The 16,374-nt window shown below is 40.5% G+C and overlaps 3 protein-coding genes across 3 annotated transcripts in view; 1 reads left to right on the top strand and 2 right to left on the bottom strand.

Moving 5' to 3' along the window:
• Positions 1-59: 59 nt before the first annotated feature.
• rnf115a (ring finger protein 115a) lies at positions 60-7,538 on the bottom strand. Its single transcript, XM_023402378.2, has 9 exons — positions 7,405-7,538; positions 4,958-5,016; positions 4,616-4,670; positions 4,063-4,346; positions 3,831-3,899; positions 3,663-3,735; positions 3,480-3,573; positions 2,319-2,434; positions 60-1,358 (listed from the first exon to the last, which is right to left on the bottom strand). The coding sequence occupies exons 1-9, from the start codon at positions 7,480-7,482 to the stop codon at positions 1,239-1,241; spliced, it is 948 nt and encodes a 315-aa protein (XP_023258146.1). The 5' UTR covers positions 7,483-7,538; the 3' UTR covers positions 60-1,238.
• A 17-nt stretch (positions 7,539-7,555) lies between these two features.
• polr3c (polymerase (RNA) III (DNA directed) polypeptide C) lies at positions 7,556-15,664 on the top strand. The gene is made up of 13 exons (XM_023402375.2): positions 7,556-7,699; positions 9,025-9,171; positions 9,685-9,949; positions 10,494-10,804; positions 10,894-10,998; positions 12,505-12,678; positions 12,789-12,840; positions 12,945-13,005; positions 13,147-13,297; positions 13,990-14,091; positions 14,185-14,234; positions 14,373-14,522; positions 14,643-15,664. The coding sequence occupies exons 2-13, from the start codon at positions 9,025-9,027 to the stop codon at positions 14,725-14,727; spliced, it is 1,653 nt and encodes a 550-aa protein (XP_023258143.1). The 5' UTR covers positions 7,556-7,699; the 3' UTR covers positions 14,728-15,664.
• The window catches only part of itga10 (integrin, alpha 10), a 26,282-nt gene continuing 24,815 nt past the window's right edge, over positions 14,908-16,374 (bottom strand). The window contains exons 27-30 of the mRNA XM_023402374.1: positions 16,225-16,338; positions 16,030-16,125; positions 15,829-15,942; positions 14,908-15,335 (exon numbers count right to left, since the gene is read on the bottom strand). Coding sequence (XP_023258142.1) covers positions 15,282-15,335; positions 15,829-15,942; positions 16,030-16,125; positions 16,225-16,338 — 378 coding nt within the window. The 3' untranslated portion in view covers positions 14,908-15,281. The remainder of the gene's footprint in view (positions 15,336-15,828; positions 15,943-16,029; positions 16,126-16,224; positions 16,339-16,374) is intronic.

Raw genomic sequence — 16,374 nt, 5'->3', positions numbered from 1 at the left:
GCAGAGGATATAAGATGATGTGTATAAACAGGATTGTGAGCAATGAAAATGAAACTATGACAGTTTTTTTTGTCAATTTATTAATACCTCATAGACATTTTTTTTCATATATATAATATACAGTTTCAATAACCAGGTATTTCACATTTGTGTCTCCATTCTCAATGTTTTTTTTCCTTTGCAAACCGTAGGTAGTTGGGACTAAAATTATTTACATCAAAAAAATGTGATAAAAATGTGAAACAAAAGACGGTCATAAACAGAGGAATAAAATGACAGAGGGGTGCCATCTGTTTATAATATATACACCAGAAGGAATATGGTGAAATCATTATCATAAAGCATTAAATGATGGGCTGAGCGCTGTAGATTTTTTATTTCATTCCCTTACTGGTACAACGTTTGTGATTATTCTTTTCAGATGTAGAAGTGTCCCGAAAGATGTGAGGAATCCCTTGCTTTCATTTGATGTCAAAGCTTCCATTTGTTGCCATTAAACAGCAGCGACTCAACATGATTCCTATAAAATACTCCTGTGTTCTTTGCTGAATAGCAGCACTACAGAGGATGGACACAATAACTTTAACACCCTTACAATGTGATCCAATTAAACACCACCAGAATAAATAACCACAGTTCAATCAACGTCTTCCTGACACAATCTCAACAAAAATGTTACATTAAAGCCTTCATAAACAGAACATTTATTGCAGGGCTATAGGTGTTCATGTTGTTGGGTCCAGGCTCTGTAAATGCCAAAAGTGAAATTAACCCCTACTGTATTCCCATATGCCGTACAGGGCTCAGTTGCAGGTTTCAGCGAATCATCGGGTGAGTAAAGAGGGAATGGTATTTGATATAAAGTCTGGCATTTCCCCACAAGAGTGTATTTCAACAGTGCGTTTCAAGAAAGATGGAAAAGGAGTTTGCTGGTGAGGTGGAAGTACAGAAGACATGGGCTTGATCATCATCAATCTAGGCTGGTTTGTTATTAGGCAAAAAAAAAAAGATCTAGCAGACCTCAATGGACTGTTAAGACGTCTGTTCAGGTAACTGTGTACATGGTTGAGGAGAAAGGCATTGAAATAGAAAAGAAAAATACAAAAGAAAAAAAAATCAGACTGAGATGATTATGACTGCAACAGAGATGAAGAGCGGAAAGTGAGAAGCGTTTTTGTCTTCTCGGTGTGTTGTAGAATGTAGGCGTGGAGAACCAAGGGATGAGACAGGTGGGTGTCTCAGAAGGACCATCTCTCCTGTGTGCGAGGGTCCATAGAGAGGGAGGGGGACTGTGATGGGGGCTCGCTGCTGCTGTCTTCTCCATTCAAACTCTTCCTACACACTGGACATGTGTCATGCTGCGTGGCCACAGAACAGAATGTACATTACATTAGCTTTGGGCAGTTTTCTCACAAGTGTTTTAACAAGTGGGCTCCCTATTTTAGTCCTGTTTTCCAAGATAATTTGGTTGCGTGATATTCCTGTCTGCTCAGTCAAATATACATCAGCCAATGTCAAAGGACTAGCGGCGCAGGGCAAGTTCAGCATGGGTAAACTAATCCTGGATTTAGAATTAAACAAATGTTTTATTGATTAAACATAATCTGAACATGTATAATCTATCAAATATTTCTCTATTGGAAGCAATTCTAAGGGTTGGGCTGGTAATATTCTACACATTTTCTCACTGTTGATAAATTTCATGAGAGGACTCAAACCAACAATGGATGGATCCAACTAACTAACAAGGCCAAAGCCTGGCACATCTTATTCCTATGTGTCATAGCCACACCGCCACACTGGAAGACATGTTCCTTCATTACCATAAACAAGGGAAATGTTTATTTTGAGTTCATCCCACATGCATGGTCCTGCTGCTGTAAATACTCATTTGGGCACCAAATGAATCCGCAACTGAAAATAGTCTCCATTAAAATCCACAATGCACTGCTACCCCACTTTGAGTAAGATTTGCTAAAAACTGCAGCACCCAGCTGTTGTTAAATGAAAATAATTTATTTATGAGGCATTACTTAAGATTTATGTCTTCAGTGTCATAGACAGGACGTGGGATTAATAAATTGTTGGTTTTGGTCTTTTCATTTGATTTGTTTACAAGAACAGAAATATAGACTATTGCCAGGCTCACCCTCTATGCGGATTACCAAGTAGCCAAAGCATGTGTTCAAATTCGCTTTAGGTCTTAATACCATCATGAGCACTGTAAATATTTCATATACTGTACGCCACTACATGTCAATAAGGATCCAGCTCATGAGTTCATTCTATTAAGTTCTGATTTCTTTGTAGTGACTCACCATTTCCAGCCATGGTACTATACAGTCTGAATGAAAGAAGTGGTTACAGGGTAGCTGTCTGACCGGCTCTCCAACAGAGAAATCCTCTTTGCACACCGGACATTCCATACAGCAGTCTAAAGGAGAAAGGATAGACCTGTTTGTCTGTTTGTTCTTTAATCATTCAATGATTTCTGGTGGTAATCATCAGTCACTTTCTCAAGGGGACATCCATCAAATCATTACAATCAAAACAAGTTTGCATCATCATATTTCTAAACAGGGATTTAAAACTATACAAGGGTACTGAGGATGGTCTGACTACTGACTAAAAACACTGAGACAAAAGCCTGAAAAAAGCACACAGACCATTATCCCAATAAGTCAGTTATCAGCAGGCCTGCAAAAGCTCAGCTCTATAGCTAACCACACAGTTACAGCTCAGTGGTAAAACAGGACAGCATATACAGAAGAGGAAGTCAAGAGGAACAGTTCCAAAACAGGACTGGGAGGAAAAAAAACACTGGCAGTGAAAGACCAGTGAGCAAAAAGATGTAATTTATGTAACAAACGGATACTCTCAAGGTTAATGAACATCTCGTCCCAAACAGACACACTTTCAGAGGCTTCTCTTGGCAGGTGGCAACAGCATATAACACAAGTGCCTGTTCATGCTCTATCTGAATGCTAAACAGACAGCATGTATTTACATTATGACAAATGTGTTATTAGCGTTTTTTTTTTTTTACAGGGGATAGATGAGGATATGTCCCCATGTATTCATATACAACTAAACAAAATAATACCTAATTTACAGAGGACTGGTGTTTATTGCTTTGCCCCTTGAAAGTGTTATTTCTGGATATTTTTATGTTAAAACTTATCATACTGCAGTGACTTCTGTCTCAACTGCTGATTGCTTTGTGACTAAACAGCATATAGCACTAACAGCTTTAACAGGTAAGACAGCTTTTTAGTGGTGCAACCCAATTTTATTTTCTACTTCAAAACTAGCCACCTCTTTACGCAAAGACTTTACAACTCTTTACAACTAGCTCCAGGTTTGTATTTAGCTCTTGTCCAGCTCCAGCTGCAAGAAATGCTGAAATTTTTAGTTAAGGATGCACAACAAACAACACCTGCACAGATAAATTTAGAGAAAAACTACGAAGAGTGTCTGACCTGCTTGTTCCTGAGAGATATTGACAGTTGGGAGAGAAGAGATCTTCTCTTTCTCTGCTGGAGGAGGTCCTGTGTTTTCCAGCTGACCTAGTAACTACACACACACACACTTGTAAACTGAAGAGAAATTAAAAGGTGACTAAAACACAAAGTTGGTAAGAAGCTATATTAAGTTTGGTTTACCTGCGTTATCACGGCGTCTAACCCTCCCTGTCCCCAGGCGTAATCCCCTGGGTTAGAGTGCAGCATCCCCGTCCTGAAAAAAACACAGATGACTCAAGCTGATAAGAAATAGCCATAAGACTGTGACACTGGCAGTACCACTGAGGAACTACTCTAATGTCATCTTACCATGAGAGCGGAGGTGAGCCAGGGACTCCAGAGTTGGCAAAGAGGCCAGCAAGAAACTGTTGCACAATCCTATCGTACAGAGAAAATACTCAACACTTAATGGCATTTCCAAAAATAAGAACAGTTAGGATTGTAACAGCATAAATAGCACAGTCATTATTATAAGTGGGTGTATGCAAGGCAGACAAGAGAGCCAAGAGGATGGTGATGAAAACAGAAGACAGTTACTCACCCTTCCACAGCAGGCGAGCGGTCTGGCCTGCTGCTGCCTCTGGACCGGTATCTCCTCTGGCTGTGCAGGCGAGGGGGGCGTCCTGGCCCCCAGTGTTCTCCAGCTCCTAGTAGACCCCCCATGGGTCCCCCTAGGCCTGCTGGGACTGACCCCCCAATTGGTCCCCCTCCTAACCCCCCCAGATCGCTGAGACTTCCCAGGCGTCCTCCAGGGAGCCGAGGTTCTGAGTCAGGGGTGTCACTGTCTGTTGTAAATGGCCGCTCCAGTAACAATAGGTGCCATAGCTACAGGGATGTTGGGATATGACAGAGGAGGAAACAGGAGGCCGTTGGAAGAAAAAAGGATTTTTAGATAAAAAGTGGGATTAGGAAAGGGAAAGCAGGGAGCAAAATGGGATATGAGAGAATGCAAAAGCAAATTAAAGGGCCAAAGGAAAGGTAAAAGGAGAAGGGAGGGGAAGAAATAATCAAAACACATCAAATGATTAAAAATCAATCCTCTTTGCCCCCTTCCCCACCCTGTTCCCCCCAGAATCCCTCAGATCAACTCGTACCTCTGCAAACTGTGCGGCTGTGTCATCTATCCCGTTAGCGCCACCCTCTAGGAGACTGAGGGAAACAGTGGAAACAAGGGGACAAAAGACACAATATTAGCAACATTCACTAAACCCTACACACATGTTCAAGTTGAGTGTTGGCCTGGGACAAAACTGCACAGTGAGCCCTCAAACTTCAACAGCATAACATGTAGGTTCTTTGTAAATAAGATGAAGAAAACATTTAAAGGTCCCTCAGCATGCTTTTGTTCCAGACAAACACTAACAGGCCTTAACATCTCATGCTGTCTACAGACGAGATGTACAGTAGATAAGAATAATACAAGTGTTACGTGTTACCTGGAGTCTTCTGTTACTTCCTCTATGAACCCTGAATCACATCTTGGACAGATGTACTCCTGGAAAGAATAACAACAAAGACTGAGTCATTCCCTGGAATGCCCTAGAAACCAGGCTCACATATTCGTATGTCTTGAACCTGAAGCCATCCAGTTGACAATGATATAAAGTAGTGAAAAGCAGGAAATTCTCCCAAATTTCTCAAATTAGTAATTACAATAAAATTGCAGTTAAAAGAACAACAAAAATCATCAAGGTTGATATATTTGTTTTACACATGAGAAAAGTTTTGTCTGATGTAATGTCTGGAAAATATTCTTCCATATACACCCAGCCCCCCTTGTGCTGACTGGCTTTGTCAACAAAAGAACACTTTGACAATTTGTCTTTGAGAGGATAATATCAGCCAGATTTGTATGACTGCCTGTGTTTTATGAATGTAACCCAGGAGGTAAAGCTGGTCTGCCAACCACACCTAAAGTGTGCTGTGTTTTAGAACCCGCTGTAACACAATGAGGAAAACACTCCACTGCCACCTGGTACAACTGGATCATCTGTTGTCCATTCACCGTAAGCCTGAGTTTCTCACCTGGGGTCATTTACTATACAGACAGAGTTTAGACTGATATATTTGTTTTATAGTGTGTTAATGAAAAAAGTAGGTCAGAAAATTACAGCCTCTCATATTTTATTATATATTTGTATTATATTCTATTTGGAGCTGACTGAGTGCTTTTGAAAACAGAATACATATTAATACCATTTTCAAACTCATATGGCAATTTAATACCTTCTATTTGATTGATTTACAAAACTCTGTGGCTCTGAAACCAGAGTTGCAAACAAAAATGGTTGAAAAACTCTGCCATAAGTAAAAACAGCTCATGTCAATCGTATGTCATTTGCTCAGAGGTTATATCATCTGTTGTATAAAAGGACACATGACTGAGAGATGGTCCATTGGATATACTATAGAAGTGTGAAGTGATAAACTCGGGTGTTGCAGTCAGTTGGCTCAGTGAAGACATGCCACAGGATTGAGTGTGCCTGAGACAAGCAGGCCTGTTTAGAGTCCATGACAGTGCAGGCAGGAATTACCCTCAACCATATCATAAAAATAAAGATTCAGTCTGCAGTCAATAAGATCCTCTGGTGGACTGACTGACAGACACAATGACTGCAAGCCATATGGGCAATGCAATATACACTTGACATACATACAGTTTTTTAGGTATATTTTGTATACCATATTCATATCAATCATTGCAGACTAAATATATAACCTCTGAGGATGTAGGCAGCTATTAATGCTTATTTTCATTTTTGGTTCTGCCAGTCACTTAATTTTTTAATGGATAAATCATTTAGCCAATATAAATAAATGTTTTTTTTAATGTTTATCACAGTCTCCTAAAATACAAGTTGCCGTATCAGATGAAAACCAAAGATATAAGGTTAACTATTGTGCAAGTGTATGAGAACCAGAAAATCCTCACTTGTGAAATGTTTGAAATGGAAAGAAATCTTACATTTAAGCTTAAATAATTAATCATTTATTAAACTTGTAGCTGATTAATTTTCTGACAAGTCAGTAGCCGATTAATCAACTAATCATTTCAGCTCTAGTCAGTACAAGTCAATACAATCATACAGCACCACAAACAACAGCTTCCAAAATGACCACAAAGTTGACTCAATACCTCTCTAAAACAGAGGTGCCTAAAGATTATAACCTACATGAATCTGGGATTTACTGCAGGGCTGTTGTTTTAAGACTAGATTAGTTTTAGCTAGGTGTACCTGACAAACTGGCAAATGAGAGTAAATGTGAAACTTTCACAACAGTCTAGGATCTAGATAATAGTTTAAAACATCCAGAAATTAATAAAAGTCTGTAGAAATAATAGGTCACGTCAACGTCCAGACATTATATTGGTCTCACTTTTAACTTTAAAACTGAAACTAAACATATCTGTGTTCTTAAAAATTCCCCTACTCCTCCTGTCAAGTGTGTTTTACCAGAAACAACTCCTGAAAATGAAGATAGCCTAATATCATCCAACTAATAATACAGTAAGATGTAAAATTAAATTTACAAAGTAATAACAGAGACCTTTCTCTCAGCTGTTAGTGTTGTTTTGTGCATAACACAACAAGCTGATGTCAAGTGTCGAGTTTTATGGCAAAACTGTCTTAAACATGTAATCTAATAAAACCTGTCGATATTTGCTTTCGATGTCTTATTTTTGACGAAGACATCTGCGAGTGTCACGAGTTTATTTAGTGAGTTAACAACAACAAACGCCGCTAACTGCTAACAGGCTAGCTAAGGTTTAGCTGTAGCAACCAAGCGAAACAAACGGTATTTTGGACAAAGACTGACTTGTCAACTACACGTATTACACAAGAGAGTGTGATAGATAAAGAGAGAAAATCGTCTGCCTTACCGGGAGTTTGGGGTTTACTTCTCCTTTACAACAGTGACAGAAAAATCGATGCGGGGGAACAGCCGCAGCCTCCGCCATCTTCCCCAGACCAGCACACAAACACTGACGTCGGTCCTCCACAAACGGAGGACAGCTGTCCGCCTCCAGCCCGGCATGCACCGCGCCTCCGCCGGGCAAACCCGAGTGAGTGGAGCCGTAGAGCGGAAGTGTTCATGTGTTGACAACGAGAACCCGCATGTGTTCAAGCTGTAGTTTGTGGGATGCTTGAAAACGACGATTGCCTCTGTCCAGAAAGGTTTGTAAAAAATATTAGTGAAGCATTAGACGTTTTGGATTACATTATCTTAAATTGTATTAGCCATTAGCTAAAGTGTTTGGCTTGTCTGGTCAGTATCATTTCGTTCATTTCTAAGCGAAGCTAAAAATAATCTAACTGGAATTTTATTCTTTTAAAACAGTCAAACTGTTTGTTGCTGTTTGTTGTGTGTAGACTTCTGTTTATACTGTCACTTATTCTATGACAAGCCCTGTCATTTACATACCTACACTGCGAAGCACAAGTTTCTGAACTATACTTATAAATACATTAAATAAGTTTTAGGCACTAACAGTCAAGTGAGGATGCTTTCAAAAATAATGACATGACCAGAAAACTTCATAAAGAAGTGCTGTAAACAGAAAAAAAACAACCTAAATCAAATCAATATTTATTGTGAGCACCCTTTGCCTTTAAAACAGCACCATTTGTCCTAAGTGCACAGTTTTTCAAGATAGTCAGCAGCTGTGTTTTTGCAAGCATCTTGGAGAACTTGCTGAAGTGCTTCTGTGGATTTAGACTGTCTCAGTGTCTAATATCTCTTCATGTAATCCCAGACGGACTCCATGATGTTGAGGTCAGGGGTCTGTGGAGGCCAGAGCATCTCTTACAGGAGTCCTTGTTTTTCTTGTCTCTTAGGACAATTCTTAATGTCTCTGGTTGTATGTTTGGGCTTGTTGTCATGCTGCAGACTGAATTTTGGACAGATCAGAAGTCTCCCTGGCGCTATTGCATGATGGATAAGAATTTTAACATCTAAAACAGGGCACCAGGCATTTCCCGTCTATAGCAGTTCAATTCGGGTTAGGGGACTCTTAAAATATATGTATTAACAAAAGAAAGGTCAAAATCAAAACAGCAGAGGCCAAGATGATCTATTTTTTTTCATATATGAACATAGTAACCAGTGTTTTTCATATAGCAACAATAGCCCTCCTCGAACATAATAAAATTAAATACATTTCACTTTTAAAAATCTTACCATTCAGTGAGTGACCCTTTAACTGGCACACTCTCTGGTCCTAACAATGCTTTTAATTGGTGCTTTATTAAATTCAGGTGTTCTGGAAAGGTTGACCAGTCAGCCTAAGCCCACACTACATATACTGCATATTAAAAGCACAGCTGTGTTATATTGATTATTGTGTTGATACAGGTGCTGAACATTTGTTTGTAAAACTTGTAGTGAGCATAAACATGAGCCATATAATCGTTTGTGTGTTTCTGTGTGTGTGTGTGTGTGTGTGTGTGTGTGTATGTGTATGTATGTGTGTGTGTGTGTGTGTGTGTGTGTGTGTGTGCAGATGACTGCCCAGGAAGTGCGTCTGTGCGGTCTGCTGCTGCGGGAGCACTTTGGAGAAGTGGTTGCAAAATTGGGAACACACCTGCTCAGAAGTGGAGCACAGAATTTAAGAACAATTATTCATGAGACTGGCATCTCTCTGGACCTGGTACCGCTCCTATTTTTACTGTCTCTTATGTTTTTACCATCCCCACGTCACACCATGGAAACATTATTATGCTTTATATATTTAGTATTATATAAATTGTTTAGCAGTTCACCCTTCGAGGTGACGTTGGCGGTTGATCGATCCATGCTGGATGTAATATCAGTGTGTTTACATGCACTGTAGTTACCTGATTATTCTGCAGCAGTAGTGCAATAGTTGTTTTTTTTGCATCATTTGTTTAAATGCAAAATCTTTTTACCTGACAGTCAGTTACTGCTCCAGAAACCTGATTACAAGGTCATAACCTTAGCTAAGGTAGATATCAGTCTTTTATTACAGGAAAATCTGATCACCGACAACACTGATGTTTTAATGGGATTCTTGAAGCAATACGAGTAGATCAATACATGCTAATACATTACGTCCAATATGCAAATACATTTTCTGTTTTAATTTGATAAGTGAATTGTTTGTGTGCTTGTAAAGAGAGTCATTCGTTCTGTCTCAATGCAGGTAAAGAAGTCTCTGTGTGTGCTTGTGCAGCATGGGACCTGTGTGTTCAGCGCAGGTCGTAAAGGACCTGGGAGTCCCACAGAGTATCAGACCAGCTGTGATCGAATACTGAGAATTCTGCGTTACCCACGCTACATCTACACGGCCAAAACACTGTACGGTGACACCGGAGAGCTAATCATAGAGGAGTTACTACAGAGAGGTCACATGACCATGAGCAGCACTGTTAAGACGGTCGCCGACCGCCTCACGCAGAACATGGAGGGTCTGTATCTTGATGTCTGATGACAGTGAATGGAATGTTTTGAAACCTGAATTTGGTTAATGACTCATGGTATCCATGAGTCCAAATTTGGTCAATAGGGTGGAAAGCCTTGGTGGAAACAAGGCAGAACAAGCAAATGGCAGCCACTGTGGATGACTGCATTAGGCCACGACACCTGTCAATCAACAAAACAACTCCCCAAAAATATAGTTCTTTTTAAATCTTAGAATCTAGGTCCTCCAAATCACCACCATATGAGAGGGGATTTTGAATATTGAAACTTAAAGATATAGATAAATTGATAGATACTTTATTTATCCCCTAGGGGTGATTCATGTAAAATTTAAAAGCTGAAACAAAATTTAGTTGCATTTTTCCCATGACTTCTTTAGAGTTGGAGTTTCTTTAGAGCAACTTGTGGCCTTGCGAGCAATTGTCGATTAAGGCAATGATTCAATGTTTGGATTTGTGCTGGATGTAATGATGGAAAGTCACTGTTTGCAAGGTCCCAGCGGTGTTCTCCTTGTATTTCCTGTTGTTGTAGAGGGGCGCAGCATGGATTACAGTGAGGTGTCTTCTGCCTTCTCCAAACTGGTGGAGACTCATTTTCTTCAGCGCTGTCCTCCGCAAGCGGGACCTGGAACAAAGGAGAGCTCCACTCCAGCCACCCCTGCTACCCCAGCTGCCCCATCTACCCCCGCTACCCCTGTTAGCAACACCCAGCCCACACCAGAGAGCTTCCCCGACTGCTACAAGGTGCCACACATGACACTCATCGGGCGAGGCAAACGCCTACTCTCCAGTGAAGATGGAGAGGACCAAAGGAATGCAAAGAAGGCTAAGTTAGATTTAGAGGTGAATCTCTTTCCCCTCTCCTTTATCTTACATGTTGTATATCTCTTTTTCTGTCTCCTTCATATGCTCTCTGGCTCTCTTTTGTTCAGACACATGGTGATGAGGGGATTTACTGGCAGGTGAATTTTGAGAGGTTCCATCTCCACTTCAGAGACCAGGCCATCATCAGCGCTGTAGCCAACAAACTGGACCAGGTCAGGTTTACACACGGAGGCTTGAAACTAATTTTTAAGAACAACTCTAAAAAAATTAAAATAAAAAAAAAACCGTGGGCTCCAGGGCTTTTACCCCTTTTTAGTGATCTAGCCACAGCTTCAAGTTCCACTGTTCTGATTGGTCATTACAGGTCCCTTTCCACATTTTGATCAAGAGTAGGAATGTTGAGTTTATTAAAAAGAGTATTAAAATCTGTTAAAGTAGAATTGAGTTCAGAGGAATGTAGTGAAGTATAAAATTCCGTCTTGTTGATTTCTAATGGCTCTGACGGGACACTTGAAATAGTCTTAATTTGCAGAATTAATTGAGACGACGACATTTGATGCTACTGATGTACCAATAATTTGCTTGTTCCATCTCCCTGTTCTTTAAATTTGGACAGAGAATTACGTAAAAGCTCGGTAGTGTATTGTATCTTTATATATCTCTGGAGATTTAGAGATTGCATAAGGAGAATCTAAACGAGACATATGTTGTGCTAGCCGAACAAGTTTTTCTTTCCTAAGAGATTATCTCACCCCTGATGAACGCCTTCGTGGTTTCCCACAGTAAGGAAGCTGTAACATCTGGAGTATTGTTAACTTTTAAAAACATTCCCAGAAACAGGCATGGTCTGATAAAACAATTGGATCTTATTTACAACCAGAAAACAGATGCAAGCAGTCTGTCACCAAAAAGAAACCAATGTGTGTGAAAGTGTAGTGGACTTGGGGAAAAAATAGTATTCCTTTTTAGAAGGATAAACGAACTGCCAGGGTTCAACAACATTAAACTCCTCCATATAAGTTTGAATTATTTTAGCAGATCTGGACTGAGCGCTTGGGACAGAGGGAGATCGATCCAAGTAAGGATTCAACCAGCAGTTAAAATCTCCACCCAAGAGTAACTGGTGTGAAGATTAATTCGGTAACATTGGAAAAAACCTCATCATCCCAGTTGGGAGCATATACATGAGCCAGGATTACATTAATTTCATAAATCGATCCAGCAGTAATAATAACTCTACCAGTAGAATCAGAGACAGTTTTAGCATGGACGAGAAGGGATCGATTTATATGTAAAACAATAGCAACCCCTCCTGATCTGCTGGAAGAGGCAGAGAAATATACTTTACCTGTCCAATCCAACCTCGCCTCAACCTGCAACTACCTATATTTCTCAAGTGGGTTTCTTGTAAATAAATTATATGAGCACCAAGACGCCGTAAATAATGTAAAAGCTTGCTGCGTTTTATCGGGTCGATCAGGCCTTTGCAAGTCAGAGTGGTGAATTTAATGTTGATGAGGTATATATTCTGGAAGGAAGAACAGATGCTTCAACCATCAGTTTAGTCTTGAGGAAGTGGAGAAAATGTCTTGGTCAAGCTGCAGTACATCTAAACACCGAGCATGGCTCTTTTCCACACGCGGTTAAATTGGTATTGTGATTGTTTGTGATTGCGATGATTTATCATCTTTCTAAATCTTTTCCCTTTTACAACTCAGACTAGCAGTGAGATAGTGAGGACTATGCTGAGGATGAGTGAGGTGACGACTTCGCCCACAGCCACCTGCACAAAGCCCCTCTCGGCCAATGAGATCTTTCGCTCGCTCCCGAGCAGCTACAACATCCCCAGGCCCATTTTAGACCAGTACCTCACTCTGCTGGTGGATGACCCGGTATGACCTCCGCAAGGCACGTTACATTTGTGTTCTTCATTTTTATCCACAAGAATCTTTTATTTAGATCCACTTGTTCTTTTTTCTTTTTTTCTCTTTTTTATTTGTAGATGGAGTTTGTGGGGAAGGCTGGTGAGAGCGGAGGAGGGATGTATGTTGTCAGTATCCTTTTTTATTTAAGCATATTTCATGAGTTGCCACACTGGTTTGTACCATTGAATTCATGAAACACAAGGTGTGGGTGCTTTTCTTAACTCATCTCTCAGATCTGCACAGAGCACTGGCCAATCTGGCGCGGGCCACACTTGAGTCTGTCGTACAGGAGAGGTAGGTCTGTGTGTGTGTGTGTGTGTGTGTGTGTGTGTGTGTGTGTGTGTTGGTCTGTGTGTGTGTGTGTGTGTGTTTGAGGTTTTAAATTATTCTGTCATCAAAAACTCATTCGTTTATTCACTTTTAATCTGTCATCAGATTTGGCTCCCGGTCAGCACGCATTTTCCGTCTGTTGCTAAGGAAACGTCACCTGGAGCAGAAACAGGTGGAGGATTTTGCCATGATTCCAGCCAAGGAGGCTAAAGACATGCTCTACACGCTGCTTTCACAGAACCTGGTCCAGCTACAGGTATGTGCTTGACATGCTAAGATGCTTTCGCTGTTCCTTTCTTTGCATTCAGTTGTTGCTACCAAGCTGTTACCCAACTCAGTCTCTGATTCAGCAGTTTGATATCAGAAAGGATGATGGGTTGTGGATTGTTTCCAAAGCATACAGTAGGTTTTGGATTGATGAATGCGTTTTCCCTTCATTCCCACAAGAACTTGAACACACCATGGAAAAGCTGCCAAAACTATCCTCATTCTTAACTGCTACCACACATGATTTGTTACTTTGGTAAAAAATAAGGGGACATACTGAGCGCTGTGATGGCTTTAAATATACGAGGCATCTCTTCAAGTCAATTTTCGTAGTGTATTAACATGAGTGGCTGCCTGGAAGGAAGTAATCCAAAAAATATGTGATCCAAAAACCTACTTTGAAAATTATTTGGCACACATGTTTAAGATGCACTAAATGAATGAGATATTTTAAAACCACACTGTAGCCTAATCTTTCATTGCTGGTTGTTCTGTGAACAATGATGCAGGGAGACTTTAATAGAAGTGGCCATCTGTCTATTTCACTGACTGACTGACATTTGGAACTGACACACTAAGATGATTTGAGTCATCAAATTAAAGGCAGCAGCCACTGCTTATTTAATCTTCCTACACATCATCTCTGAATAACTGTTATATATACTTTTTTTTATTCTTCAGGAAGTCCCAAAGACTCCTGACTTTGCTCCCTCTCGTACCTTTTATCTTTACACCGTCAACCAACTCCCAACTGCAAGAATGCTGCTGCAGAACTGCTACAAGGTAAAACAATGAACATAAGTTATTCTCTTCAGTTCACACAAGCTTCTGCCTTCAATGATTTCTTGTCGGTGGTGTACATTTATCTCTGTGCAGACCGTGGCCAACCTCATAGAGAGACGCCTGTTCGAGTCCAGAGAGAGCAAGTGAGTGTCTCGTTATATCCTCATGTTTTCTGTGTCTCACTGCCTTTGCCAGCCTGATAATTTAACGTGAGCGGTTTTAAAAAGTTGTACGGCTCACACACCGTGCCACTTATTTTTGGTTTCATGTTTGATTGACAGGCGTCTGCTGGAGAAATCCCAGCGAATCGAGGCCATCCTGGCATCTCTGCAGGCCAGCGGGGCCGAGCCGGAACAGCTGACCGAGGTTGAGGAGATGATCACTGCTTCTGAAAAGCAACAGCTGGAGTCTTTACGGGTCCATATCAATAAGTAGGAGCACAAAACAAAACTACAATTCTCTTTTACACAGATGTCTGTCACCTCCGTGATCTGGCAGTGTGACCATTTGCACTATTTTCTTCACTATTTTTTAAATTTTTTTTCTTCCAGGTTAGATTCAGCAGAGAACCAGGTAGATGAAACCATCTTTCTTCTAGAGTCCTACGTCAACTCCACTGCCACATCCACAGGTTGAATCGGATTTATGAGCATTGCAACTCACCCATCTTACTCAAGAAGATTTTGCCCTTACTTTTTGTGTATGAATGCTGTCAAATGCGACTGCTTTAAAGTTTATAGCTAGAAATTTTCAGTTTGGAATAAAGTGCTTGTTTTTACTACTTGCATCATCAAATGAAAAAACTGAGAACATGAATACTTTTCAACACTTTTAATTTCATTACAGAACAAACACAAAACTGAATGACAAAAATAGGACAAAGTGATTGCTTGAAATGTAAAACCATGAAGATTTCTGTATATTAAATAGAAGTATTGTGGTTTAATACACTTTGGTTTTCCTTAGAAATTAGAAAAAGATTATTTACACAAGTGCTCCCAACCCTGGAAATAGTGGGTAGTGCATTTCTGTTTGACCCTCGTGATGCTTTCTTTGGTCCTGAAGGTCCCTGTTGCATCTGTGTCGCGAGTCCAGTCCCAGGACTATCTGTGTGCCTGGTGGGAAGTGGACTCGGCTCATGTGGTAGTTGTCATAGTAAATGACTGTTGTCGTGGCAGCAAATGTTGGGCTCAGTCCTCATGGTTTTCATCCTCTCCTCTGTGTTTGCGTGTGAAGAACCCCAGCTGATGGGAAGTGAGATAAAGATTGATATTCTGTCCAAGGCACATCCTGGTATTTTCTTTCTTACGTAGATTTGGATAATGCTTCAGATTACAGCCAATACCAATGAAATGTTTTCTAGGTATCTGCCAGTAGGTGCAAGGGTAGAAGTACAGGGAATAAGGGGGTAACAAATTTGTATTTAGGTGGGACCTGTATAAATGTAGTACTTTTTAAATTGCTTGTTTGTTTGTTAGTATTTGTATTTGACTTCATACTTGTATTTGTATTTGACTTCATACTTGTTCATGATGTGAAGATATAACAAATATAAAAGCTGGTCTAGGTTCTACATCAGTGCTGTTCATCAGATGGATCTTAAAGTTCACCCTTTTGCCCTGGATTGGTATGGAAGAAGTTTGTTATTGACCCCCGCCCTCCAAATAAACTATATAACACTGTAATTTGCTGGGATCTAAAGATATACATAAATTTGAAGTGAAATGTAACATATACCTTCCACAGTGCGAAAATGATGAGGGCCAGTAGCAGTAAACCTCCAATGATGCTGCCGATCAGAATCCAGAGCGAGATGGGAATAGCTCGGCCCTTTAGCACTTCCAGTACAGTCTAGAGGAAAACACAGGAAAGGAGAGTTAAGAGAAAGTACATTGTATTCTCATTGTGCCACTCAAAAAACCAGTGTAGCCGTCTCACCTCCCTCCAGACTGTTCCTGTGTCCAGAGTGATGAGGTTAGTCTCCTGAGCTGTGAGGCGATAGGCACCTATTATCCTCACTGACTTATATTTGGCCTACAGAAAGAGACATGGTGGTGATGACCAATGTTTGTATCACAGGGCAGAAAGATTGGTGCGTGCGTGCGTGCGTGTGTGTGTGAGTGAGAATCTCACTTTTCTGAAAAAGTCATCATGGACTCTGCGGCTGACGCGAATGACAGCAGCCTGCCCTCTCAGAAGTTGCTGGACTTCACACACGACCTCTGTGCACCACGACCTGCTACAATTCTAGACATGTAGATATAAATACACGCACATATTAAC

The sequence above is a fragment of the Seriola lalandi genome, unplaced genomic scaffold (assembly GCF_002814215.2).
Source record: "Seriola lalandi dorsalis isolate HSWRI2012SDOR001 ecotype SW California unplaced genomic scaffold, Sedor1 jcf7180002053930, whole genome shotgun sequence".
Taxonomy (NCBI): Eukaryota; Metazoa; Chordata; class Actinopteri; order Carangiformes; family Carangidae; genus Seriola; species Seriola lalandi.
This window is presented reverse-complemented; position numbering and strand designations above follow the sequence as displayed.